This window comes from Nasonia vitripennis, chromosome 4 (assembly GCF_009193385.2).
Source record: "Nasonia vitripennis strain AsymCx chromosome 4, Nvit_psr_1.1, whole genome shotgun sequence".
NCBI classification, from domain to species: domain Eukaryota; kingdom Metazoa; phylum Arthropoda; class Insecta; order Hymenoptera; family Pteromalidae; genus Nasonia; species Nasonia vitripennis.
Window position 1 is genome coordinate 10,586,313 of NC_045760.1, and position 26,934 is coordinate 10,613,246.

At 40.0% G+C, this 26,934-nt stretch overlaps 3 protein-coding genes across 3 annotated transcripts; 1 reads left to right on the plus strand and 2 right to left on the minus strand.

Annotated features, from left to right (window-relative positions):
* Positions 1 to 271: 271 nt before the first annotated feature.
* Positions 272 to 2,346, minus strand: LOC100116785 (NSFL1 cofactor p47). The gene is made up of 5 exons (XM_001601147.6): positions 1,990 to 2,346; positions 1,308 to 1,746; positions 920 to 1,205; positions 624 to 827; positions 272 to 500 (listed from the first exon to the last, which is right to left on the minus strand). The coding sequence occupies exons 1-5, from the start codon at positions 2,089 to 2,091 to the stop codon at positions 368 to 370; spliced, it is 1,164 nt and encodes a 387-aa protein (XP_001601197.1). The 5' UTR covers positions 2,092 to 2,346; the 3' UTR covers positions 272 to 367.
* Positions 2,347 to 26,929, plus strand: LOC100116714. The gene is made up of 16 exons (XM_031929881.2): positions 2,347 to 2,594; positions 14,782 to 14,997; positions 15,090 to 15,299; positions 15,366 to 15,566; positions 15,624 to 15,763; positions 15,842 to 16,081; positions 16,152 to 16,298; positions 16,376 to 16,563; positions 16,635 to 16,955; positions 21,426 to 21,643; positions 22,628 to 22,809; positions 23,223 to 23,367; positions 24,177 to 24,564; positions 24,637 to 24,983; positions 25,058 to 25,287; positions 25,365 to 26,929. Exons 2-16 carry the CDS (start codon positions 14,956 to 14,958, stop codon positions 25,690 to 25,692), a joined length of 3,327 nt encoding a protein of 1,108 aa, XP_031785741.1. The 5' UTR covers positions 2,347 to 2,594; positions 14,782 to 14,955; the 3' UTR covers positions 25,693 to 26,929.
* LOC100116758 (dynein heavy chain 7, axonemal-like) lies at positions 2,685 to 14,370 on the minus strand. The gene has a single exon (XM_032599935.1). The coding sequence runs from the start codon at positions 14,223 to 14,225 to the stop codon at positions 2,766 to 2,768; it is 11,460 nt and encodes a 3,819-aa protein (XP_032455826.1). The 5' UTR covers positions 14,226 to 14,370; the 3' UTR covers positions 2,685 to 2,765.
* Positions 26,930 to 26,934: the final 5 nt, after the last annotated feature.

Here is a 26,934-nt window from a genome sequence, read left to right on the forward strand (position 1 = left end):
ATTATTGTTTACGAAGTAAAATATCTCAAAACCCAGTTGAAAACTACAGATAAAATCTAATACAATTTTAAAACGCTCTATAAAACCCAATTAAGTCTCCGATAAAAAGTTGGTATCAGATATTGGCTGGAAGCATATTACCATGGAATCACGAGGTTGTGGTTGGCACCAATTACGACTATTTGAATAGGTCACCTTGGCTAGTTACAACAAATTTTTTTAATTTCTCCTATTTATGTAATAAAATTTTACAAATAAGTACAGTTTAAAGTAATTTTCGTATAAATTTTATTTTTAGACTTGTTTAATGAATAAAGAATTTATTTAAAGTAGACGATTATAAAGCGGCTAGGCATTTAATTATTGATTATTTCAGTCGTTGCATGATGGCAGAATTCTGAAGGTTTGCCTCCTCGATAGTTTTATTTTCTTCAGTCAGTTCCTTAGTAGGAAATGTTGTTTGTAAACTGAATTCCCTGAGTGCATACTGAGGTCTCATACTGTGACAACATTATTAAGGAAGTATAAGTATTATAGAAAGTATATTAAAAAGACATATTAATCGAGGTTCTATATATACATGAATGTGAATGGAGTGAATCTAATTCAATTGTAAAGGATACGTAGTTATATATCTCCTGACATCTCCAATTGTGTGAGACAAATTGAACTGTGCCCTCACATTGCTACCGTCAGCTAATCTAATTTGAATTGTTGTTAATGGCTGTTCATCATTGAGATTCAACTGGTTTCTAGCCAATGCCTCATTGGCTGCTTGATCAGCTGGATCTACTGGCATTGTCATTCCAACAGTAGCTGGAGAAGGACTGTAACAGGTATAATAACCATGTAATGTTGTATTTATTAGCAAGGCAAAAATTTGATTAAGACAAAAACAATAAATAAGATAAGCTCTTACCTGCCAAGCATTTGGCCTTTACCAGTAAAGGCTACAACCTTAGATTTTGGAGGAACATATTCTTCATGGCGGTGATCTTCCATATCAAGACGTACCTCTCCACCTTGCACTTCTTGCCGAATTTCCATTGGAATTTCTCCACGCTTGATTGCTGCAAGGAATTCTTTATTTGCTGGATCATCATATGGTCGAATTTCCCTGTCATTAATGGTAAAACCATTTTGCCATAGTTTCAGAGTAATGAGACCAGTAGATGCTCTTCTGTCGGATGGTGAAGGACTTACAACTTTAATAAAAAGTATTTAATTAATTAAAATGATGTTGATATTGTGAATCAACATGATTATAAAATATTGTGAATCAAAATTAAATCTTGAGCATACTATACCTTCAGTATCATTGCTTGTCATGCCCAATTTATATCCAGTACCAACAAACGTTGTTGGTCTACTGTGGGAGCTTCCTCTACTTGATTCACCAGTAGCCTGCTCTTGACACGACTTGAACATGTCAGTTATGATGTCATTTTTCTTTCCAGGTCCCAAAATTTGCTGCCCGCTTGTCTTGGAACCGCCAGCATAGAAGGCTTGTCCTTCTTCCTCATCAGAACTACTGTCTCTGTTTTGCAGATTTTTGATAGTTCCAAAGTTTGACTTTTTTTTTGGCTTGGACTTTGACGCTTTCATTTCTGTAGGAGTGGGTTCCTTTGGTCTGGTTAAGTTGTCTGAATCTTCGTAAATGTCCTCTTCTTGTACTCTTTCTCCTGCTTGCTCGTGTGGCAAACTTATAGGTTCTGAATCATTCTCAAAAAAACCAGCTAGTGCAACCTGAAAGACATTATGTAGGTATTCAGTATTTGCACAATGTTTCCCAATGCAAGAGTCATTTGAAGTCTAGAACAATTCTATAATCAAAGATAGGATTTCTTTTTTTTTATTTGAGTAAGGTTATGACTAATTTAAAGCATTGAGCCGGAACGACTGATTACTATAAGATATTAATGAACACTTCAAAGGTTCGACTTGGAGAATAAAAAATTAATAAACTTTAAAAAAATTGAATTGTCTTACGTCTATTTGCCAAGCCGAGGATTCTAGATAAAATTGGGCTCTTTCGGTATCGACCCCGGTAACATCCTTAAAACGCGCAATCATTTCATCGTGATCGGCCATTTTCGCTGGAAATGATTTTGCTAAATTTTCAGGACTCTAACTTCAAATAAGTAACGCCACATTAATCCTATCGCAAGTCTTTTGCACTTTCTTTGTGTAAATATTTTACAGGAATTCCTCTTCAATTTGTCGTTTGTCATCGAGAGTCGAGACAACTTTTCTGTGGCAAACCTGCTTTCGACATGAGTAGATGGGGAAATTTACTTTGCCACTTTGGTAGAACTGATTTCAAATTACTTACCCGCCATTTTCTTTGCAATTATATATAGCTTATTTGCGTGTTTTGAGGTTTTCAGTTTATCGGCCGTTCGTTCGTTTACATTGGTGAGATATTGAAAAATAAATAGCTTTCCATGTATAAGTGCAAAAAATACAAAGAACAGAAGATAAATGCGTTTAATTAAGAATTAAAAACTAAAAATTAGCAAGATACGGAAAAGACTAATAATTGTAGTTTAGTAGTTACAGTTGACTTGTAACCCTGTAAGGACATGTTGATTTAGGTTAGTATGAGGTTATATTTGCTTTTTTCTTATTATATATATTATATTTTTGGATACAATTGATAGGGGCAAATAAATCGAGACATTTCGTTATTTTATACATGTACATTTATTTGATCATTATAATACAAGTAACAATTTTTTTTTTGTTGCATTTTTTACACACTATTTTTATTCAGTTTGACAATACAACGCAGTTCCCCGTTTAACCCACATTCTTGGATTAATGTCTGATTTTAGGTTTACGGACAAAATATAATTATCTAGAGTATTTTCTGAGTTACATTCACTATTGTGTAAACTTGGTGTAATATACATAGGACACTTAAAACTATTTACAGAGTTCATAGTTTTTTTGAGTGTTAATTCAAAAGAAATAACGGGCATGTCATTGTAAAAAATTTTAGTTTTTGAACTGCTGAGTGATTTTGTTTGCTCGTTCCACTTGGCTCCTACTAAGTAAAGACCGTATACATAAATTGAATTTTCAGGTACATCATATTCTTCAGAGGGATTTTTAATTTCTAGCACAGTAAATTCAAATGCAACTTGATCAATAGGAACTTGTTTTTTTCTTGCAAAAACCATTTTCAGAATAGACAGCAGTCTTTTGCAGGACATCAGTCCTCCAAACCAGTAAAAACGTGGATGTCCATAATTTATCCAGTTTGTTATAAATTTGACACGTTCTAATAGATCTGTTATAAATTTGGATAGCTGTTGTTTTGTACGTAAGGAAATGTGTATCTTCCATGACTTTGGAACCAAACCTTGAAAAATTTCATCCGATATTTCTTTTAATCTCTCTGTCCAAATGAGACATCCATTATAAGCTTTCTCAAGTTCAAGTAGTGAGTTTCTTATTACATTCAAACACTTATTATACAATTTAACCTCCTCTATTAAAACACAATTCAAAGGCTCCAACTCGGAGACTTTATATTTCTTTTCTACTTCTCTAATGTCAAAATCTTGAGGTATCGCCTCGAGTATTTCAAAAGTTATAGACTTTACTTGATTGTTCCTACTTTCAGCATCTTGAATCACAGCTGTTTCATTTAAACATGAAAGCGAATTCAAAAAATCTTGAACCTTATTATTATTTTTTGTTAATGCTACATTCTTATCTAAACAAAAATCTTCTGGTGATGTATAAACTGGAATACTGTTCTTGATATGTTTTAAGTAGTCTCTATATTCAATCCTTTTAGGTACTCTATATGCATGCACATTATCAAAGTCATAATTAGAATCACTTATTACTTTGGAGTTACAATAATCTAACACTAGAGTATCTAAATAAATCTTATCTTGTACATCCATTATCTTACCTCCATAATTACACTCCCCTAAAAAATAAATTAAAGCTTTAAAAGGAACTTTGTCACATTGGTTGATCCAATTCTTTAGTTGAATAATTGACATTTGTAAATCTGATTCGTCAAAGTCATACTGAAAATTCCAACTTTGGTAGCCAAAGTTTCTCTTTTCTCTAATGACAGCATGGAAAAGACAAAATCCATAGAGCAGTTTAGAGAACACTTTATCTTTCCCAGGACATCCTTCAAAAAATTCCTTATCTTTGACTGGTTCCGATTTATAAGTCCAAGTTAAAGTTTGCTTTACATCGTACGGTGCATCAAATGCAATTTTAATACTGTTTTGTAAAATACCTATTGGAAATTTATCATGCGACCGAGTACTCATCCAAAGTCGGAAGCCCAAAGATGTGTTGGAAATGTCAAAAGTTTCAAACATCTTCTCAAGTTTCATCATCCAGGGTAGCGCAAGATGACAGTTGTGAAGAAAAACCCATTCTCCATTTTTACGAGCCATTTCAATAAGTAACTCTGCCTTTTGTTCTTGCAGTGGACCCATAGAGAGCGTGTGCAACTTTGCAGAGTATCCCAAGATCTTGGCAAATTTATTGACTACCGCGAAGGGCGAAGAGTAACTAGGTAAAATAAATATAAGTGGTATGAGACAACTAGATTCTGCGTAGGGTCTAGTAATGTTGCACGGGGTAAAGTTACTACTGGTTTGACCCATCACAGATTCTACGAATTCTGTTATTTTGAAAATTATCTTCTCCGGGCACAAAATTCTGATGAGTATTAGTTTCTGAAACGTTGTCAGCTTATTATCCCAGGGTGTAGGCATCAGGTGATCATCGTGATCTATTGAATTGCAATATTTTTTCCACTTTGTGTTGTTTGTACTGAAACTATTTGTGAAATTCTGAAATATCGACAGTGTATTACTTATTCTACAAACTTCTCTCCACGCTCTATCGGGCAACCACAAAGATGCTGGATTCGGAATTTCATTTTCATACTTCATCGAGCCTTTTTCATCGATGCTCATGAAAGCATTGAACTCTTGTTCTGTAACTTGCTCAGTGTCCAATAGGGTTTTCGCGCAAAGTAGAAACGAATATATGAGCTTATGCTTTTCAAAAAGAGCATTGTGAACGCTTGCATGAAGATTCTGTATGGACGACATCTTCAAGTAATCTATGCGCCTCTTGTGAATGACGCTTCTATTGGACGTCTCGATGGACTTTATGTACAGTTGTGTGAACCAAGAGAGCGAAAACCTATACATGTAATTCAAATTTGGTAGTATGTTGAGCGTGCTATAAAGATCGGCACAGTATTTCGTGAACTGGCTATACGTTTCCCGAAATGCGTCAATTTCTTCCTTGCTAGTTCTGGTGGCCTCCTGTCTCTTCATGAGATCGATCGCAACACTTTTCGAAGAATCCAACGTTCTGATGGCTCCTTCGTCTTCGAGAATATTTGCGCTGGACGCCGATAAAGTGTGCAAAATGTTATCCTCTTGCTGCTTGAGTATCCTCTTGTTGTTTATATTCTCTATCAGAATTTTCTCAAACTTCTCCTGAAGTTCAGGCCTTTCTCGGGATATTACGATGTCGAGAAGACGATCGCGCAGAGCTTCGCTGGGCAGCAAAAAGTCCGTAACGGTGACCTTGTTGAACACGTCAACCGAGTAACGAGGATTGTGGTGCCTCGTCGTTAAATAAAAGCGAAAACTCGGCTTGTACAGAACGCTTTCTTGACCAAGATCCATGTACCACGTTTCCGAGACCTTGTAAACGTTTCGCGCGAGTATCGGATCGAGAGAAACGTCGAGCTTGTCTTCGACGTTTTCCAGCAGAACGGGATTTCCTAATTCCATGCTCTTACGAATCACTTGCATGTAGTCGAGCTGATCGGTAACCTTGACGACTTGCAAGTTGTTCGGCTTCTCCATGCTCCTGATCCACTCGTTGGCTTGAGTTTGCGGATCGACGAACAAGCACCACAGCCGAGAAAACTCCATGATGATTGCGTTTTGCAAAGAGAACTGATTGTTCGACAGACCGGACAGGTGCCAAGTGTTCATTTTAACTTCCACACCCAAGAAGCTTACGAAATCGTATTCTTCGGAGAATGGAACGCCGTTGCCGTTTTTCATAAAGTCCTTCCACTCTGAGATGATCTTTTCTCGGTACGTCAGACTCAGCGGCGCGAGGTAGGATATCATTGCGCTGGACAGCAAAGCGTCTCCCGCGAGATTGTCGTACAATCTTCCAAGCTTGTTGGCTGAATCCATCCAGCGCGTTTTTTCACCTCCCAAACTCGCGATCAGACCTTCGGCTTTCTTCAATTTCACCGTGCAATTTTCCACCTCTTTCTCCAGCTCCAACTTTTTCAAAAGCGTCGCTTCGAGCGTACTCTTCAAGGCTGCCAGTTTTGCATTCAAATCGGCCAAAGTTTTGCGCTTGGCATTCAGGAAGGCTTCCGTTTCGTCGCATTCCCGCTGAGCAGCCGCCAGTTTCTCCTTCTTGGGAGCCACGACTTTGGCCACTTCGTCGTAAGAGACCATAGCTCGGACCCATTTGCAGAGACCTTCGGCGGCACTGGAAGCTTTCGCGACGATTTGCGGCATGAAGTTCTTATCAGACATGTAATTTTTCTTAATAGTCACCATGATTGCCGGCGATATGTTGTCCTTGTCGTAATCCTTCAAGTTTTGCAGAAAGTTCATGTCGCCCAAGACGCGTTTGCTCGGGCCCCAGAAGTCCATGCTTTTCCTGCCTGTTATCGGATCTATGACCCTTTCGGAAGGTACGCTCAGCATGACGCACACCGCGGCCATGACCAGTTTAACGGTGTCCGGGGGATTCTTCATAGCTTTGACCAGTGTGATGTCGGTCGGTTTCAAGGTGTTCAAGGCAGCGATCGCATCTTCCAAAATCGGAATCGCAACCGCCAATTCGGCCTCGCACTCGGCTTTCAAAATTCCGGCGATCTCGGCTTTTTTATTGGCGATCTCCTCGTCCCTCTTGACCAGAACAGTGGCTCTTTCTACGCTTATGTTTTCGCTTTCGATTTCTTTCATCGTTGCCTCGGTTTGTCGCGCCGAAGCTTCTAGCTGTGGTCTCAACTTCGTCAACGTGTTCTTCATCTGGGCTACTTCTTTGGCTGCCAATTGCAATTTATCCAATCCAGTCGAGTATCGCTTTCTCGTGGTTTTTATTTCTTCCTGCTTTTTGCACACGATATCCACGTACAGTTTCATCGTCCTCACATACGCGGAGGGAGCAATGTGAAATACCTTTCCTGTCTCCTGATAGTATTGAGCGCTCATCTCGATAGATCTGGCATGAAAATGCTTGCTATTGTGAGCCACTTGACCTTTGATCGAATCTTGCATATTGACATTTTTCAAGTAATGAGCAGCTACTTGTTCCAACGCCTTGTCCGACCAATAATCAAACCAATTGATCGTGCACTGATCTATTAAAGTTGGATATTTTCGTAAGTAATACTGCAATGTTTTGCCGATCGGACTGACGTTGATGATAAAGTGTAGCCTCTGTTTGCATTGGCCGAGAAAGTATTCGAACACGTTGGACATTTCCATTTCTAAATTTCTACTGCCTTGCTGCGCATCGAGTCTTACCCTCTTTATAATCTCTCTTTGCTCGTCTTTGGAAAACAATTGTGGTATTTCTCCCAACGTGAGTAAACTGTTTATGTCTCGGATGAATTTAGGCCTCAGCTGTCGGTCGGTAATTAAAAACGCATAGTCTTTCTTCATCGTTCCACATTCCATCAATATAGATTTAACGTCTTGCTTCCAGGAAAGTTCGTCGTACTGCGCATCCACAACTGGCTCGAACAAGCTCTGCTGTTGAATGTAGGCCGCCAATCGCACGAGCGATTTTCTTCCAGAGCCGCTGGTGTTGATCATCAAGAGATTGCCTCCTGGAGTGGCCAGTACACGACAAATTCTGACTAAATGCTGAACCGCGTGACAGGTCATTACCAGATCTATCTTGATCTTGCTACTCTCATTGTATTCCTTCACGTACTGTTGCAATTTATTTTGCAGAGCATCGAAAGAACTTGATTCCTCGTATTTTCTCTTGGCTGGATCCATAAAATTACTGAAGACGAGGTCTCGAAAGCTTTCCTTCGTGATTTCCTCGTTTCCGTACTTTGGCAAGTAATCGAAAACTGATTCGAATGGATCCTTGAAGCAGGTTTTCACAGCTTCTCGCATTTTTAAAAACAACCACTGCTTGTCTTCGTTCTCCACAATTCTGTCGCCCAATACTCTGTACGTCTCGTGAGCCCAGAGACGAATGAAGGTGATTTTAGTTTCCACCGACTCCTTCTGAATCAAAGCACATCCTTTCATGATTCTCTGCACATCGCGTAGAGAAAAGCGATAAAGCATTTTCGACGGAGTTGGTCTCAACTTTTGAACAGCAGCTAGATAAACGTCCACTGTAGCGTTTGCAATACCGTTAACGCTACTCAATACATCCGTTGAGAAAGAATTCTTCTTGAGATCGATCAAGAGAGTATTCGAAAAGATTCGGAATATCGTATCTCTTGATTGTGGATGCACAGTGAAGACATTAAAGTGTCTTGCAAAACGCGGGCAAATATTTCTCAAACGTTCTCGGCCTGTTGTCAACGACGCAACAAACATGGTGTTTGAAATCGTGAATTTATCAACTTTGTTCAGGTCGTACCAAAAGCCATAATCCATGTACTGTCGAATTAATTCTAATGTCAAGTTTGTGCCCGACTGATTGTCAGATGATGCATTCAAGTCGTCAACTAGATTTATACAGTATTTCTTGTCCAATGGTCCGTAATTGTAACGTTTGATTTTGTTCAATTTTGAGAGGAACATTTCTTGAGCTTTGTCCGACTTTTTCAGAGAATCGAAATTGAACTGATTGACCACGTATTCTGATTTAGAAAGACTCGATAGATAATCTTGAAAAAAGGTAGTCTTACCACTCGAGCTTTCGCCGCACAAAATGAATGGCTTCCGATACTTGACGTGCAAATTGAAAAGCATCGACAACTTGACACTGTCGATCGTCGGAATGAACGGCTCTCGAAAGAGCGTATCTTCCTTGATCTTTTCGCTTTTCACAATTTCCCCATAAGGCTTCCAGTTGCCAGTACCTTTGAAGATGTATACATTATTCTGCAATTTACCATCAGCTGGCAGGGAAATTTCAAACTGTTTGATTTCATTGGGACGAGGATAGTTTGCGTTTGAATTATTCCACAAAGACACGTAAAATTCGTCAAACTTTTCTTTCGACTTGAAATCCAATGCTCCAGCTAAAGCCCAATTCGTGGCCATTATAATTGCGGCTTGTGACCAAATTGCAATGTGGTCCTTTGCGTCTTTCTCCTTCTCCTTCTTGTCTGCATTCTCTTCTATGGCAAAATACATGTACATCTTGAATAAACCCAGTGTCGACATAACAAGGTGCATATCAGTCACCGCTAAACTAACTGTACAATGGTTATGTATAAATTCCAGACACGGATCTATGGACCAATCGAATAGAGAATAAATCAATTTCTGATAACCGCGAAACTGATCTACGTTTATAATATCCGCCAGTAAAAATGGCCTCCAATTCGAAGTGTTCGAGTCCACGTGGACGATTCCGCATCGAGAGATGGTCGATGGCGAAACGTCATGCAAGTTTAAAGTTTCGAAAAATATTTTCACGTCCCGTGTTAATACTATACGCTCGTTCGACGCTAAAAACAGCGACTTGTTATCATCGAAAGCGCTTTCCAATTTTTCAAGCCACGAAGCGTGCATCTTACCGTCGAATACCAACCACTTCCACTTGGAATCGTCTTTCTCGGTGAAACGTCGAATCGCCTCGGAGCAGATGCCATCGTTCCAATTTCCCGTCTCTTCGTCGACGAACCCGTACATTCTATCCACACTCAAAGCTCCCGGATTGATTACTTCGCAGCTTATTTTAAAACTATTGGACTGATTGTCTTGTTCGTGCATAAGCAGCAAGGCTTCCATTAGAATATGCAACACGGTCGATTTGCCGCTAAATGAGTCTCCAGCGATTATGATCGCTTGCCTCAAGTGTATCATCTCGTACAATTGTATGATTTTTAATTTCAATGCGTTATGAGTACTCAGCTGCTGATCAGCACAGATTTTCTCTACGGCTTCTAAAAGATTGTCGTAATTGGAGGGAGGTAAAGTTACTCCCGAAAAGCACTTGTTTAGTATCGTTTGAAAAACCACAACGTCATTGCTTACAAATTGGGAAATATTCACGTCGATCAGTGATCGAAGCAGCAAAACTCGCTCGTCTTCGTCGGGATAAGCAAACTTGAGTTTCGCCGCTGTCGCTATTACCGACTTCAAGTTTCTCAAGCGCAAATCGTATCTCTTCTCGAAAGACATTTGTTCGTTGCAGAGATCGTAGACCTCCGTGAGTGCAGTAGCTAAATTTTTCGCATCGCTAAAACCTGCAGCGTAAAGTTCTACTTGGCAAATCTTATCCAAGTCTGGATTCATGAAACATACCGTTCTAAAATGCAACTTTAAGTTGTCTGGTATATTGAACAGTTTTTCCATCGAAGGATTTATGCTGAAACTTATGTAGCAGCTTGGATTGAAAATCAGTTGAGTTCCATGGATGTTTATGGTGCTTGAATTCATCGCTCTCGATTGAGAAATTCGAAAAATGTGCTGAGCTATGATCGACAATATTTCCTCCTTTATCCGAGTGAAATTTTTGAAGCACACCCAAGCCTCGAATGTCACCAGACCTTTGAATATGTTGCCTATTGAATTGTAGTCTTGATTGTTTTCTCCCGAAAACATGAAGAACGGAACGGCTAGTATTCTGGATAAGCTCTTGATGGTTTCGGTTTTTCCGACGCAAGAGAAGCCATATATGGCTCCGAAAAAGTTTTGATGATATGCTTCCATTACGCTTCTGTAACATCTTTCGGTGAGAGGTGTGTTGACTATTATTCGTTGACTGCTACTGTAATACTCGCAAGCATATTTGACGCACGTGTTGATAATCGAAACGTGCACTTGTTCTTCTCGATAATAATAGCGGATTTGGGCTTTCCAATCAAAGTCCGAGTCCTCGTGTATCTTCTTTTCGATCAGCAAGCTTATCATTTCTTCTTGCTGAATGAAGAGGACTATTAAAGACGTCACCGTTTCTCTGTCCTTTCTGCTCAAGTTGAGCTTCAAGAACTGATAAGCTTTTTCTCTGTATTCTCTGAATTGATTGCGGCATGTTTTCAGTGCCTCCGAATTTAAAAGCAAAAAAGTACTGTGCACTTGCGACGTCCAGACGATTTGCCAGAGACAGTATACCACCATCGCGGGAGTATTCGATATCCACTGCAAGGACAGTTCATTGTCGAACTCTTCTATCGCTTCGTCTATTTTACATCTAATCACGTCGTTCATTTCTCTGTTCAGGCATATCAACCAATCCGTGACCGAATGAAATTTCGGCAAAACCGAGACGACTTTTTGCAACTTTACCTCTTCGCCACTTTCGCCGATAATAGATACAATGTTGCGCTGCTGATCCATTCGTAAGCGATCGATGTTGGGAAAACATTTTTGAATGTGAGATTTGCTCTCGGTTAAAACTTGATGATCGAACAAGAGTTTTATGATCTCACCGTCGGATATGAAGAAAAGTCTGGTAAACGAGATTCTCAGCTGTTCGAAATACTCGTGCACCTTCGAGCGTATGAGCTCCAAAGCGTACCTGCCCTGCTTTAGTTTTTCCAGTATACTCAGAGTTTTCGTAATGAAGCCAAAAGTTGGTGTAGCCGCGAGAGACTCTTGAATCGAGCTTAAAATCACGCTTATCGAGTTGTACAGGTCAAACTCGGTGTCTAAATGGCTCTGCACAACTTCGTTGGAAAAGAACGAGTGAAAATACTTGCATTGTTCTTGCGCGCAATCCCAGCACTCTATGGTATCTCGGAGCCGACGAAGCTGCTCCTGAAATTCAGTGACCTTGGCCTCGATCGGTGGAATAAAGTAGGACGCACGCATGTTCGCGATTTTGACAAACTGCTCCTCGAGAAGAATCTCTATTCGATCCACTTGCTTCAGCACCGGTAATTCAGACGTTTCACTGGTCGTCATGGAAAAGGCGATGGCGTTCCATTCCTCGATCATGGCGTCCAACTTGTGCTGAAGCGCCAACTCCTTGTTAGCGCCTATGCTGATGATCTCGTACTTTTCAAAGTCCCTCAGCAAGTCAAAATCGATTATTTTTTTCAGCGTCGTGCCGGCGTTGGGCAGTAAATTTTTACCCGCTATCGCGGACATCTCGTCCCAGTGGCGCTTCTCCAAGGCGGGATTGCACATGCATATAGCCAGTGGAACGTACGTTTTAAACTCGTTCAGAGCTTGCAGAGCTTGCCAGCAGAGTTTGAGCGGTGCCGGCTGTTGCATAGGATCCGGATCGTCTACTATTCCGGAGAACTTGAAGGGCTTGTTCGACGTCAGATCCGATTTGATTTTCAGTTTGAAGCTCTTGTGCATCTCGGTTATTCGTTCCAAGTAACTCGTGCTTTTCTTCTCCATGTCCTCGGCATCGAGATATTCGAATGGTCCGTTCATCCAGACCTCCTTGTCTCTTTGCCATTGGTAAATCACGTGGATCAAGGAACAAAACGAGCTCATCACCTCCTTCACCTCGTCGACTTTGGGAAATGTCGTTTCCGGAAACCTGAAAAGTCTCTCCTCGGCGTTTATCCACTCGATATGATTGTCTACTCGATTGATCTTATTCAAGATCCCGGCCAGGAATTCTCTGTACTCTATGACCCTATTCGCGTCGTCCATGTCGTTGATTATTACCAATTCAGGGAATATCGCATCTATTTCGGCGCTCAGTACGCTCATCTTTTTTTGAAGCTCGTCTTCCAGATCTCCCTTCTTAGCTTCGATGAAAATATTATGCTCAACGAAAAGATCCTTTATATTCTCCAACCAATTGATCGTCAACTTATTCAGATTAATCTCTTCGTCTGACAGCAAAGCTATTTGCAGCAAGGAGCCGAGCATCTGTACCGATCTCTGAATTCTCTTCTCCAGTTCTTTCACCAAAACCTTGGACACGTAAGCCATGTAATCGGTAAGCTTGAACAGTGACTTGGTATCGATCGGAAACTCTATCATCCGTGCTTCGATAGTCTCGAATTCCTTGCATATTGAGCTATTGAATTTTTTATGACTGTCGATCAATTCTCTTGTGAGCAGATTTATGATCTCGCGAGTGTTTAGTTTCAGAGCCTCGATAGCGAGGGATTGATTGAGAATACCAAAATTATAATACACGTTCGTTACCATATCGTTAACTTGCGCCAAGTGAGCGTTGAACTTGTCCACTTCGGAGCAATACACTTCAAACTTCATTTTCCTCGCGATTAGTCGGAGTATCTGCTTCTTCGTCACGCTAGAGCAAAGCACACTAAAACGTGCACTCACAAAATCGTAATGCTCGAACAACGGCTGAAAATTACGTTCCAGCACTTGTTGCAGATCGTCGTGCGATTTATGCACAAACCATTCAGGCAACACCACCTTGATGTACTTGTTTTCGTCATTCAATTTTAGCCACTCCCCTAGAGGCACGAGATCTTGAGCTATTCTAGAAACGTTATCGATAATTTCATGGTAACCAGCAAAGATTGTATCTATGCTGGGCTCTATCTCTAAAGTATCATTTCTACACAGCAATTGCAGTTGTAATTGAGCGCAGCTACCTGGATTTTTTAAGGCTTCGATGAGATTATTAATACTGTTCATCATACTATTTAGGATCTGCTGCACCATGAAACTTTCAGCACAGTGCAACAATTTTGGCAGTCTTTTGTCATTTCTCAAATGATTCATTTGAAGCATACACCTAACAATTTCATTGTAACATTCGGTTTGTACTATCATAGAACATCTCTGTAAATCTTTGCTTATTGATTCGGTCAAGCTGTCAAACGTTTTGTACCGCTTGAAATCAATGAAACTTTTTGGTAGATTATAAAACATAATATTAGAAATACTTCTAATCAGGCGATGAGATAGAAAATATTTTTTTAAAAAAAGCTTACGATTGGCATTGAATGCTGCACTGAAGTCTTCGTGCAATGTTTCATACTTAACTAAGCACTCGTGCCAGCTTTTTGTATCGGAATCAGTTGCTCTTGTATTAACAATATTTTTCACGTTTAAACTTTTCATTTCTTGCAAGTAATCTTGTCTCACTTCCTTCATAACAGACATGAGAAATCCAATGTGTTTCCTCTTGAAAGTTTTTGGAATCAATTTTAAAATATTCTCTTCCCATTCTGGCAAAAGACATTGTATGTTGATTGTTTTTGCTAGTTTGATTAATTCTTCGGTGTAGAATGTTTTTGAAAGACGATGAACACTGGTCCGCCACTTATCAGCTAATCTTGGTTGAGGTGGCCTTGGCTTTACAAATTTCATCGCTTGTGCTCTAAACTTTTGAAGTGGATTCTTTTCTACATGCTCATCTTTCAAAAATTCCAGTCGAGGTATTGAAGTTAATCTAGGCACTTTGGTTTTGTCATTAATTAATTTGTAAAATTCTTGTTTCTCTGCCATTGTCGCGCGATTACTTGAGAACTTTGTTACTTGAAATTTAGTGTAAGATGGTGAAAACTACAGAAATAGAATAGGACTCCTATCAAGTTTTATCAGTATCCAAGGAAACACGAGTCAATTGCATGTCTATAATAGCATGCACCTTATGTAGGTAGCATAGCACATATTATACGTATATATCCTCTAACAAGAACTGTGTTATATGTTGCAGGTGTCCAGGTAAACAATGTTATATGCATGTGTTCCATCAAGGCACAGTTTTACAAACTAGTGAATGCATATTGACGTATGCTAGCATCTGGTATTGAAATATAAATATACAAAAATCAGAAGCATAGAGCTTGCAAGCGAGGTTATATTTTTGTGTACAAACAATTAAAGCAAGATGAGTAATATTTATATTCAAGAACCACCCACTTCGGGAAAGGTAAGGGCATTAATCAATTTTGAATATTAATAAATTTCATCAAATATATGCTACTATTACAACTTATCTTTCTTTTTGTGTAACCATTATAGGTTGTAATGAAAACAAGTATTGGAGACATTGATTTGGAATTGTGGACAAAAGAAGCTCCAAAAGCATGTAGAAACTTTATACAGTTGTGTATGGAAGGCTACTATGATAATACAATATTCCATCGAGTAATCAAAGGGTTTATCGTTCAGGGAGGTGATCCCACAGGCACTGGAGAAGGTGGTGAAAGCATATATGGAGCACCCTTTAAAGTATATTTTTATAAATATCAATATTTATAATTGTTGCATTGCAAAAATAACTTGGGTTTGTTTTAGGATGAATTTCATACGAGGTTGCGGTTCTGCAGAAGAGGATTGTTGGCTATGGCAAACGCTGGGAAAGATGACAATGGATCTCAATTTTTTTTCACTCTTGCTGCTACTCCAGAATTACAAAACAAGCACACAATTTTTGGGAAAGTCGGAGGAGAAACCATATATAACATGATAAAACTTGAGGACGCGCTTGTTGATGAAGTATGTATCAAACATTTGCATAATTTTAAATAGAAATAAAAAACTCGAATATTTCAGAATGACAGGCCCGTTTATCCAGTGAAAGTATTGAAAACTGAAGTTCTTAATAATCCCTTTACCGACATTGTTCCAAGAACTGTTCCCAAAACGTTAACTGATGAAGAGAAGGTCAAGAAGAAGGATAAGAAAGGAGTTAAGTAAGCTGAACATCATTTAGATTTTATTATTTATAATTCATTTATAATTATTATTTCCTAAATGATATCCATTTATAGGGATTTTAAACTGCTATCTTTTGGAGAGGAAGCTGAGGAAGATGAAGAAGAATCAGTAGTTATAAGTAAAAAACTGGGTACCAAAAGCAAATCCGCTCATGATATTTTATCAGATCCAAAATTAAGCTCTCAGCCTGTAATTGAAGAAGATCCATCTAAAAAATCAGAAAGCGATTCAGAGAAGGATGATGAGGATCCAAGGACAGCAGAAGAGCGGGCTGCTGCTCATAAAGAAAAACAGTGAGTTTATTGCTCACAAGTGATACATTTCTTCAAATTATATTTTTCATGTGTATGGCATTTATTCTAGGGAAATGACTGAGAGAATAAAGAGCAAATTAAAAGCTTCTACAGCAAAAATAGCCAATGATCCTAAAGTTAGTGACAAAGAAGATGAGTCAAGCGAAGAAGAGTATTATCTTGGAAAGGAAAGAAAAGAAGAATTAAAAAAGCTGACGCAAGTATTAATTTCTTAACAGCCATAGTTTTTTCCAATGCCATCTGTTTTAATTTAATCATCACTTGATATTACAGCGAGGCAAAAAAGAAAGAGATACGCGACTTTAAGCGTGGAATGAAGAATGAAGAAAACAAAAAGCTGGAGAAAGAAAAACAAAAAGCTGAGGAGATAAAGAAAAAGGAAGTGAAGTCCGAACTTGTGCTCGAGCACAACGTTACGAAAAAAAAGTACAAAGAAGAATTTTCGAAACTTCCAAAAAAAGGTAAGAATTCGTTGTTTGAAACAACAATTGATGCAAGAACTCGTAGTCTGATGTTACATCTCCCTTTTAAGGTGCTCCTCGAGAAGATTTTACGAGTCAGAAAATGAAGCAATTCATGAGCAAAATAAACCAAATAAAAAATGTAGATTCAGGAGAAGAAGAATCCGTCAGTTCTCAGGTTGTGAAAGCAAAGGATGACGATGACGATGATCTTACCGATGACTCATGGATGAAGACTGCTTTGCACAGCGAGGACAGCGCTCCAGTACTAGCAAAAGATGCTAGTACGAAAGGCGATGACTGGTTTGAGATTTATGATCCCAGAAATCCACTGAACAAAAGAAGACGGGGAGAAACGACTGATAAGTCGAAAGCTAGCGACCCTAAAAGGAGCAAGAGATAATTTTGTTGAGCGCAAGAAAATTTTGTATAAAGACGATGTAATAATTGTAAAATAGATATATTCGATAAAGTGTGCGCTGTGAAGATACCTTAATCTTTGTTATAAAATTTTTTGACTTTTGCAACATACGGAATTTGTTTCACCCCGAAAAATTAATCGTATCGTATGATCTTGTGATCTGACAACTCGAGAGGTAGATTTCCATATACGCGATTGCGTATCACGGATTCTATCTCTTTATAGCCTTAATCTAGCGCAATTATAAAAACCGTAAATAGCTTGTATCTTTGAAACTAATTTTAATTCAAGCTCATAAAGGATCTCAATATTAATTTCTCTCAATTGTAGTACACACTTTTAAATTTATGACTCTGCGAAATGGTAGTTCATTTTTGTATTCACTACTTATGTATATAATCATCTGTTCAAATCGCTCGAGAAGTAGAAAAATCTGCGCGAAACAAACAATATCGCACTTCAGCGCCGTACACGCATAGATCCGCGCATCTGAGCAGAAGAAGAAAAAGATAAGCGGCGCGCGGTATGAAAAGTACGCTCGACATCAGCCTGCGAGTCAGTCAGTTATTAGCTACCGATCGTCGGACAGATATACGTAGAGCTACTCGTAACAGCACCGGTACATTCATACACGCTTTAGATAAGTCGCTGATATCGCGCGCATAGAGGAAAGAAAGTCTGTGTATCCAAACCGCGATAGAAGAGCGTTGGGCGTCTTGTTGTATTATAGTTTTCGACGGCACGCTCGACATCTCCACGCTAATACTGTACTTGTATCCTACTACTGTCGCGAACTGGTCGAGCAGCGTGTGGAGTGCGAGTCGCAACAGTTTTGCGCGCGAGCTCCGAAAGTGCGCGTCGCTGTGACATGTTGTTCTCTACCGGAATTCGACACCTGGACCTGGCGTTTTGTTAACCAAAGAAACGAGTCGTTCGGCTATACGCACAAGGAATATCCACATTATCGCGGAGATAATAATATGAAGGAAGAGGATTGCGAGAGCGGCATCGCGGCAATGTCGAAAATGCCCTTGAGGCTGGATTCCTTCATCGGTGAGTTGTCGAAAGAGTCTAGCCTGTTTTTGTTAAAATTTGTTTTCCGCGGCTTATTTATCGGCGTGCGACGATTCCGATAAAAATGACAGCGGTGGCGAACGCATTCGGCACGTGGACGAACCGCCGGCCCCTCGTCGTTATTGTTATAGTGCGTACAGAAGTAGTAGGAGAGAGAGAGAGAGAGAGAGAGAGAGAGAGAGAGAGAGAGAGAGAGAGAGGGATTTTAGTCGCGCGTAGACGGCTTATAGGAGCAGAGGTCAGTGAATTTTTTCACGGAGATTATGCTCGCCGAGACAAACACAAACTCGTATACTTGAATATGTTTCTCGAGAGAAAAAAGCGATACATCTTTCGAATTTTCATCTCGAGTTTCTAATCCTAGATCGCGCGCTCGATGCGATGATCCGTTGAGAAATCGCGTTTAAAATCTAAACTCGCAGAGCGTATTAGAAAGCTCTTTCGAAACTTGGAAAACTACGGCGCAATTACACTGACTGCGATCGCACGAGTCCCTATCAATCTTCTCTTTTTATTCGGGCGCTGCTCCAAAATTTAATGCCGTTGAACTTGCGAGTTTAAAAACTCGAACGAGCGCCACACACAAATGCGACGACTGGCAATTATAAGAAAAATATCGATGCGTGTCACGACGTGTGTGCGATGCCGAAATGTATTTTTAAACTGTAAACACAGAGCGAGGCGGCCAGTTTTTGTTTGACGCATCGAGGATGTATAGCTTCGCTTTATGTCACACACACACACACACACACACGACCATGTGCGGAACTGCAGTCGGGCTTTTGTTTTCGCGCGCGTCGGCGTGTGCGCGAATTTCGCAAATATATAGGTGTACGGCGTGTATATATCTGTCGAGCGATTGCGTCTAGGAGCGAATAGCGGTTTAAAAAAAAAGTGTTGCAATCAGTGATAATTGCCACGCGACAGTTTGCACTGTTGTAACGAGCGCGCTTTGAGGCGTGTCTGCCGCTTGCTTTGGATTGCGCGATTGTTTATTTGTTTGGAGAGTAGAGGCTGGGGAGTGTATTGCATTCGCGTGTACGATTTTGGTAATGCGCTTTTGATTGCTTTAGATTATCGCCTCGTTTGTGTGTTGAAGCGGCGGTTATTGTACTGCTTGATTCACTTCCTTTTTCCATTGATGAATTCATTCGTTTCTGCTTGCCCGACCATGTTATAATAGGTGCTTAATGGGATTAAAGAGTCTATACAGCTAATATCCTCTGTATATGCGAGAGGCTGTGCTTGTATAAAAGCAGTAAAAACCAGTTTGTACTGTAAACCGCGCGTGTGTGAGGAGAAAATGCGTTTTTATTAGCTGATAAATAATCTTGGCTGTGTCGGAATTCCGAGCTCTGTCTTTCTTTTAACTCGATTATTTGTACTCGCGTCTGGTGTTTAAAGAATTTTCAAAGTGATCCAATTTTGTTCGTGACTAATTTTACAGTACGTGTAAAGAGGCGCCTGAATTAAATCATTCGTTGCGAGGGAAATTTAATATCGTTGGATAGAAGTAGATTGGTACAGCATTGGGCGTACGGATGCTCATCAAGTGGAAAATTCTAATTGTAAATTTATGCGAAGCTTGTCCGCGGCGTGTCTAATAAATATGGATGTTTGCACAGTCGTGAATTTGTCTTTGGTATTGTAAGTGATGACATTAAAGTGAGCGACATTTTTCATTACTGTGGCGAAAATACACAAAATGTTGATGCTCAAACAGTTGTACGAAACGTGCCTTTTGCTTTTACGTTGATACACGAGTATCTTAATGGAGCTATATTTATAGATCCGAGTGTATTACATAATTCTTCAGATTAATATTCGAAGCTTAGTAAATGCGACTAAGAAATCAAGCCAAAGTCAACAGTGTTTCAAAAATGATTTTAGATGCATATATCTGTTCTTAAGAAGAATGTCGGATCCGCGAACAATGCTAAATAACGTCATCGCAAAAGACTCGATAAGAGAATACAGCTGGAAAATTGCATTAGCAACTGTGCAGTCGCTACAGCCAACACCTTGACTAATAGCAACTGATAAAAGATGTGTCTCTATATAAGGTCGCATCCCTGGCAAGGTTTTAAAAGAATTGACAAATTCATCCGTAAATTTTACTTCAAACAAGTGAACAGAAGTAAGTTATTAAAACACGGTCTGTATTTAGCGTTATATTTCTCACTCGTTCCTCGCTTCGAACATTAGCACTCATCGTGTCGTAAAATATCGAATCGAAATGGAATTCACATTCTTCCTTTCTCGCGTTAATCAACGCTAAAAACACCGTTTCTCCCAGCCCTCTCGCGGAAATTTACTTTGATTTTTCGGCGCCCCCTTTTTGATCGCTTCACTCTCTCTCTCTCTCTCTCTCTCTCTCTCTCTCTCTCTCTCTCTCTTACTCAATCTGGCAGCGTTTCAAGATTTTTGCAAGTCGCGCACAATACTCGTCGCCATATAAAACACAGGCGTTGTCTTCAATCATGTCCATAGATATACATAGCGCGAGTGGGGTATATAGGTATTAGGCGGGGGACGTTTTGCGGAATTTTCCATTGTTTTCCGCCAATGCTGCGAGGCCGAAAGAAGGTGCTTCATACGATATTTCAAGTGCAGAGAGCCACTCGAGAGGCGAATATCCTACATGTCAAACATTATTACGAATGCCATGCGCGACTCTTTCGTATCGGCGAATAGATTCGATACGCTGATATTGATTTTTTTCCGTGAAAACGTGTCCGCATAGATGTACGCGAATTTATGCGGAGAACTTCGCATGCGTTTTGAGACGCACATAATCGAAGACGCGCTGGCGCTGGCCTTAAAGTTGAATTCGCTGCGTTTGAATAATTCACGACGACGACGACGACTGGAGTTGGTTATTAAAAACTATAAAAAAGATGATTGCGCGCGTCGCAATATCATAGTTTCTGCCGTGACTTTCAGTGCTCTGTTGCTAAATAACAGAGGTGCTCGTTATGAATTATTTATAATCTTTGAGCAATTCGCGTGCGACGCGCATCTAAGCCCGCTTATCGACGGGAGATGAGAATAAGCTTATTATACCGTATTGTAGCTGTTTGTATACGTTATGCTAAATTCAGAATATGATTGCCAAAATGACAATAGACTCGAAGACCGGTTCAATAAAGAATTTTTTCCTATTCCCCATTCAAATGTCGACCGTGTAAAAACACTAAACATGCTTTATTCAATCTATTGAAATTTCTCTTCATATAACAAAGACAATACAAACAAAAATTCGAAACGTTTCACGGCTCGTTATCTCCGCGCGTATACATATGCGTAAAATCCGGAATTTAAGCCTTCATTTTCATCCAACGCTCGCTTTTCCATACGTTATCGACAGACGAAGGATTGAGACCTCGAGACTGGCAGCCAAGGCCGACGCAATGCAAGGTGCCACTGCGTCTGGTTCGTCTTTGCTTCCTCGGAGTCTTGCTGCCGGCTATGTTCGTTGCCGGGCCGATTTACCTGAGATACCGAGTCTTCTCCGAGCAGCTTTATCCGCTGGCCATATCTGATCAGAGGCTCATCGATGGCCGGATTTCGACAACTTGGTGCCAGGTGAGATCGTTATATTTTTTATAGTTTAAATTTGCGTGTGACTGCGATAAACTGGATATTCAATTGTTTATATGCAGTCCCGAGCGAGTAATTAGTTTATCTGATGATATCTCTTAGAGACGTACCTACTGCGTTGAGTAATATTGATGCGATATATTATCTCTGTATGGCGGCTTTAGGGCACAGAAGACGAGTCATTGTCTTGCTTTTTAATGTCGACGAAAGACAGTTTTACAGTATCGAGTGTCTTTGCCCGATTATTTATATATATATATATATATATATATATAGTCCACGACATTTATCTTATAACTAATTATATACGAAATCGCGGACTTGGAATCTCCGAAAGTGGCTCGCCGCTCTGATGAATGATAAACGCGATAAGAGAGGGCCCAGAGAGTGGGTATAGCTTCTGTTCGCTTCTGATAATGTAGAAGAGAGTATGTGGACGTTTCTCATTTTTGCGATTTATTATATCGATCGTACTTTGATTTACAACCGTGTTGATCGTAAATATCGTTAGCGTCAATCATTCAATGGATAATGCACAGCTTTTGAAAATTGAAAGTAAAGTGTTGTAAGCTATTGCAACCTAGACCGCGACGTCAAATTGTAATCTTCGCTACTGCCATATAATGATAACGTCAAATCCGCACTTTTTCATCGAGATCGTGGAAAAAATTCGAATTTCCGCGTAATGCCTGATAATCACGAACTCGCCCCCATTATACATATATATATATATATATATATATATATATATATATATATATATATATATATATATATATATATATATATATATATATATATGTATATAGGTATCATCATCATCGGCGTATACTGATGAAATTTAATAGAGCCCCGCGATAAACTCTGGCAGAGATATGTATAATAGTAAATTGCTCGTTATCTCTCGTATTCCATTCGTATTTTATTCAAAAGGAAAATTGTATTCGATCGATATTTCTGCTCACACAGCGGCAAGTGGTAAAGGCCAACGCGACGTTCAACGCGTACCTCATGAACGGCGCTCCGAAGATCCAGGGTAAGGCTACACCCGTGACGATGACGCGACATCTCGTGCTCGAGGACGATATGAAGGAGTACTGGGGCTTCTACCTGCTCCGGGGCAGCAGCGTCACCGTATCCACCTGTGTAAGGTATACATTTTTCGGCTTTCGATGCGGAGTTGAAACATTTTTTTTTTAAGCTTGCAAGTAACTGTTATTGCATATGCACACACGCGGTTATATTACTTGTGCAATCATAGAGGCTGAAAAAATTGAAGATACAACAAATCACGTGCTAGAGTGCTTAAATGTAGCCTCGTGGATTAAGTTGTATGCTCAGTGTGATGATAAAGCTTCGAATGGCTAATTTCGATAGCAGGAATAGATGCCGTACCGATACATATCAAATGCTACTGGTCAATGCTCCACTTTATCAGTTGCTCGTTCAAAAAAAATTCGTGTTTAGTATTCATTGACAAAACGTTAAAAAACCCAATCTTGTCGCATTAATTGCAATTAATGAACACCGTGTCATAATATAAAACTTTTGAAAATCTCCCAAGATGGCCAGGAGCATCGCTCACTATGATACGCGGCCACAAACATCTTCACGAGTGCGCCTTCATTGGGGACGACAGCAGCGAGGAGCTCGAGGAACTGGTCGAGGTCGCGCAGGAACGCGGCTTGTTGCAGAGGCCTAATGAAACGGTAAGCTGTTTTCAATACGAAAAGTCGCACGTTTTGATACTACCGATTTCCAAAGCTAAACGTGCTGTGTGCGTACATTTCTAAGCTTTGAGGAAAATCGCCGCCGGGTAAACAAATCGCTCGATAAGGATATGGTATTTGCACTTTTTCAGATTATAAATTTTTGTTTTGTTTTGTCGTGTAACGAGCATATCTTCGTTGATATTTTTAGCGAGCTCGGAACAACAATGCTATACAGTAGAGATATCAGCAAAATTTGTTTTATGCAAACTTATTGAGGAGTCGGTCTAAGATCGTTTGCGCCAAGTCAGCCGAAAACTTCCGATGTTTGTACGAGATGTGCAAGCTTTGGAAAAAATGTTCGCAATACCAGGAACAGAAGTTTACGAGCCTCGTTCATGCGCTGCTCGGCTGTCTCGGGCTTTATTTGCTCAAGCAGATGTTCGTCTGACTCGACTTCTTGCAGCAAATCTTCAAGCAAATATTGAGTCTCTCTTTTATTCTCTCCCTCTTCAAACCTGTTTATTGTCGAGATACTGCAGCGCCAAGACAAATAAAATCATCACGTGATGAGGGAAATTGAGTTTTCTTCGATTCATCTATGGACTTTTGAAGTTCCGAGCAAATAATCGGTATGCGGCGCTGTTGATTTAACCACGTACTTTTGTGCGATTAGCACATTTTATCTGCTTTTAATTTGACTTCGAACAAAGAAGCGATAAGCGAGGAATTGAATTCGGACCCAATAACCCAATGAAATTAGTAACGCTTGATATAACACATCTGAAAAATTTTTAACATTTCGTCAGAACCCAAATAGCCCGAGTAACGAGCCATCGCGCATGAAGCGTGTCCACCAAGGTGTCCAGTTGCACAACACCAACGAGACCTCTTACCAACATCATCTTCAGCATAACCAGCAGCTCACCAGTCATGAACTGGACGCCAAGGACATGCGCGCGATTCTCACGCAGATTTTCATAAAGCAGCTCGACATGAAGAAACGACAAAAGGATGCGAATGAACCATCTCAGCACCACCACTACGAAGGTGTGTTTAGAGAGAGCGATAACATTGTCAAGCCACCGACTTTCGATGACACGGAGTTTATCAAGCACGAGCTGCTCTCGTTGAGGGGTCAGGCATCCGAAGCTTCAGTCACGTTGGAGGATATGGGTGTGACCAGTTCTGCTACAGGTATGACGTTTCTAACGACAATTTCGACTAGAATTAAGAATTTATTATGAACTGAGTCATAATCTCTTGCAGTATCGACTACTACTGAAGCTACCACCAAGACACCAGAAGTGAAGACAACGACAGCCGAGTCATTAATCGCGGAGATGAGCTCGACTCTTGGCCCTTCGTCCATGGAAGTGTTCGAGGATGCGTTGCACAAAATAAGCGCACTGGGTACTCGGGGTAAGAAGGTTCTGAACAAACTGATACAGGAGATCAATCACCGTGATCCCAAAACCGAGCAGATGGTGAAGAAGGTCATCAATGAAGTCACCGAGAAAGAAGAACGAAGAAGAAAGAGGGACTTGCTTCTGTCTTCACCGATGGGAGCTCAGCTCTCGGAGGATGACGAGGATGGCGATGCTGCGATCGAAGAGGTCAGTCATTTTTCAATGACTGTTCAAAGTCTACTTCTATTATAAGATGTTCATATTCTGCTTTCGAATCGCAGGGTATGCTTCATCCCGACGGAATAGCCGAGGACCGCGGCACAGTCAACGAGACGACGCTGAACGACCGGAGCAATTCCGAATTTTGGAGCTCGTTCAGCAGTTCGGAAGAGCGACTTCTGGAATGCAAAGGTCTCATTCTGAATCTTCCTCTGACGCCTCATCGATACTGCGAGGCTAAGTGGGAACACCGTCACTCGTCAGCTTCGATTGCCAACGCAGTGACTTACAGGTATAATAAATCTCCATGGAATAATTTTCTGTGTCCACGAAAATATATGAAACGCACGATCCAAAATTCTTCCACAGAGTTCCAACCGACGGCTATTACTTCTTCGTCTTCAGTTCGGAGAACGAGATCCAGCCGAATTATCTTCGCGTCAAGTTCGAACTTCTGAAGACGATGTACAACACCTCGGATCCGGTCTTCCAGTGTAAGAACAGCACTGGCGAGTGTTCCCTGCCCATTAGCTTCTTCAGCAGCGAGCGTACGGTCCTCGAACTGCCCGTTAATGGCAATGATTCTCAGTGGAACGACGAGTACGTAGTCATATCGACCTGCGAACCCAGAACGGCGGTGTACCTCGTCTGCACCATGGCCGTGCCGCTGCTTATACTCATGTTCGCTTTTTATTGAGGGTAAGCTTATGATTCTAGAAGAAAATTTCTCCGCAGAAATATAAAAAAATTAATGATTATACTGTGTGTCGTTGACACGAATTAAGAGACCAATATCAGTATTATCATCCCGTAAAGGATATAATATAGAAATGGTGAGGATGTTCATTTTATATGACGCAATGGGAGAACGCAGTGAAATTTTTTTCTATAACACGAATCAACACAACCATGTGCCTTGATGATAGTTGCACGAGAACTGTCTTTTTGACGATCCGAATTGACAATGTGCATTTATTGGGATTTTACTTGGAAATTGCAGTGGAATGAAAGTGATCGCGAAATAAGAAATAGATAGTTGAGCTTGGAAAGGGTGAGAAATCCAAAAACGTTTGAGATTTCTCAGCCCCGTTATAACAGCGAAACACGTACAAAACGAATGTGGTCAACAAGCCATTATGCATAAGTGCCTTTTTAGTATAAGATATTATTGGTTTGTTCGAAGCGTGAATCGCGAACGCCAGAGTCATTAGGATTATTATTTACGAACTTTCGAAAAGACTGTTTATCGTAATGGCTTGGAGTATAATAATGATAAGTAAAACAACGAGAATTAGTATTATATATTTCTATTGCTAGCGCGAAAACGTGTACGTACAATTGAGATGTGGTATTTCGTGAAAGTTTATAAAAAAAATACTTCGTAAGGCGAACACGCACGTTGTAGTTGTTATAAAATATTAATTAGAGGTATACTCGATAAAACCTTGAACAGATATAAAGATCTATCTTCAATAATGCAACAAAGTATGTGATATTTTTAGCTGTAATAGTAAGAACGTTACGACACGCACGTATTTATAATACATCAGTCAATCAATTGCACACCGTCAATCATTTTTAAAGCATTTCCTCTTAATTCCGTGACTATATAACGTTGAATACAGAACATGAGATGCTATACTCAGATGTATGAATATTAAGAGAATGTTTTAATTGTATTGCTTGTAAACTTAAGTTACGAAATTGCTTTTAATATAGGCTTTATTGTCCTAGCTGTAAAAAATATTAGGAATAACAAATCGTCATACGATATCAATGTTGCGAATGTAAATAAATAATTTTTTATAGATAAAAGCACGAACTTCTTTCCGCGTAGCCCGCAATCAAGAAACTCTCGATACCGTGAATCTTTCTTAATAGCTCGCGGAGATTGTCTTATAATAAATTGAGAAAGTATTATCTCATAACGAAAACTTGC

What these genes read in the sequence shown, in the direction of transcription:
- LOC100116785 (XM_001601147.6), bottom strand. Translation starts at nt 2,091, where the DNA reads ATGGCCGATCACGATGAAATGATTGCGCGTTTTAAGGATGTTACCGGG. An exon ending in AAAGGCCAAATGCTTGGCAG is followed by an intron (nt 828 to 919) that starts GTAAGAGCTTAT and finishes TACCTGTTACAG; the next exon opens with TCCTTCTCCAGCTACTGTTG. An exon ending in GTCAGGAGATATATAACTAC is followed by an intron (nt 501 to 623) that starts GTATCCTTTACA and finishes ATGTTGTCACAG; the next exon opens with TATGAGACCTCAGTATGCAC.
- LOC100116758 (XM_032599935.1), bottom strand. Translation starts at nt 14,225, where the DNA reads ATGTCTGTTATGAAGGAAGTGAGACAAGATTACTTGCAAGAAATGAAA.
- LOC100116714 (XM_031929881.2), top strand. Translation starts at nt 14,956, where the DNA reads ATGAGTAATATTTATATTCAAGAACCACCCACTTCGGGAAAG. An exon ending in GAAGAATTAAAAAAGCTGAC is followed by an intron (nt 16,299 to 16,375) that starts GCAAGTATTAAT and finishes TTGATATTACAG; the next exon opens with CGAGGCAAAAAAGAAAGAGA. An exon ending in ACCGTATCCACCTGTGTAAG is followed by an intron (nt 22,810 to 23,222) that starts GTATACATTTTT and finishes AAATCTCCCAAG; the next exon opens with ATGGCCAGGAGCATCGCTCA.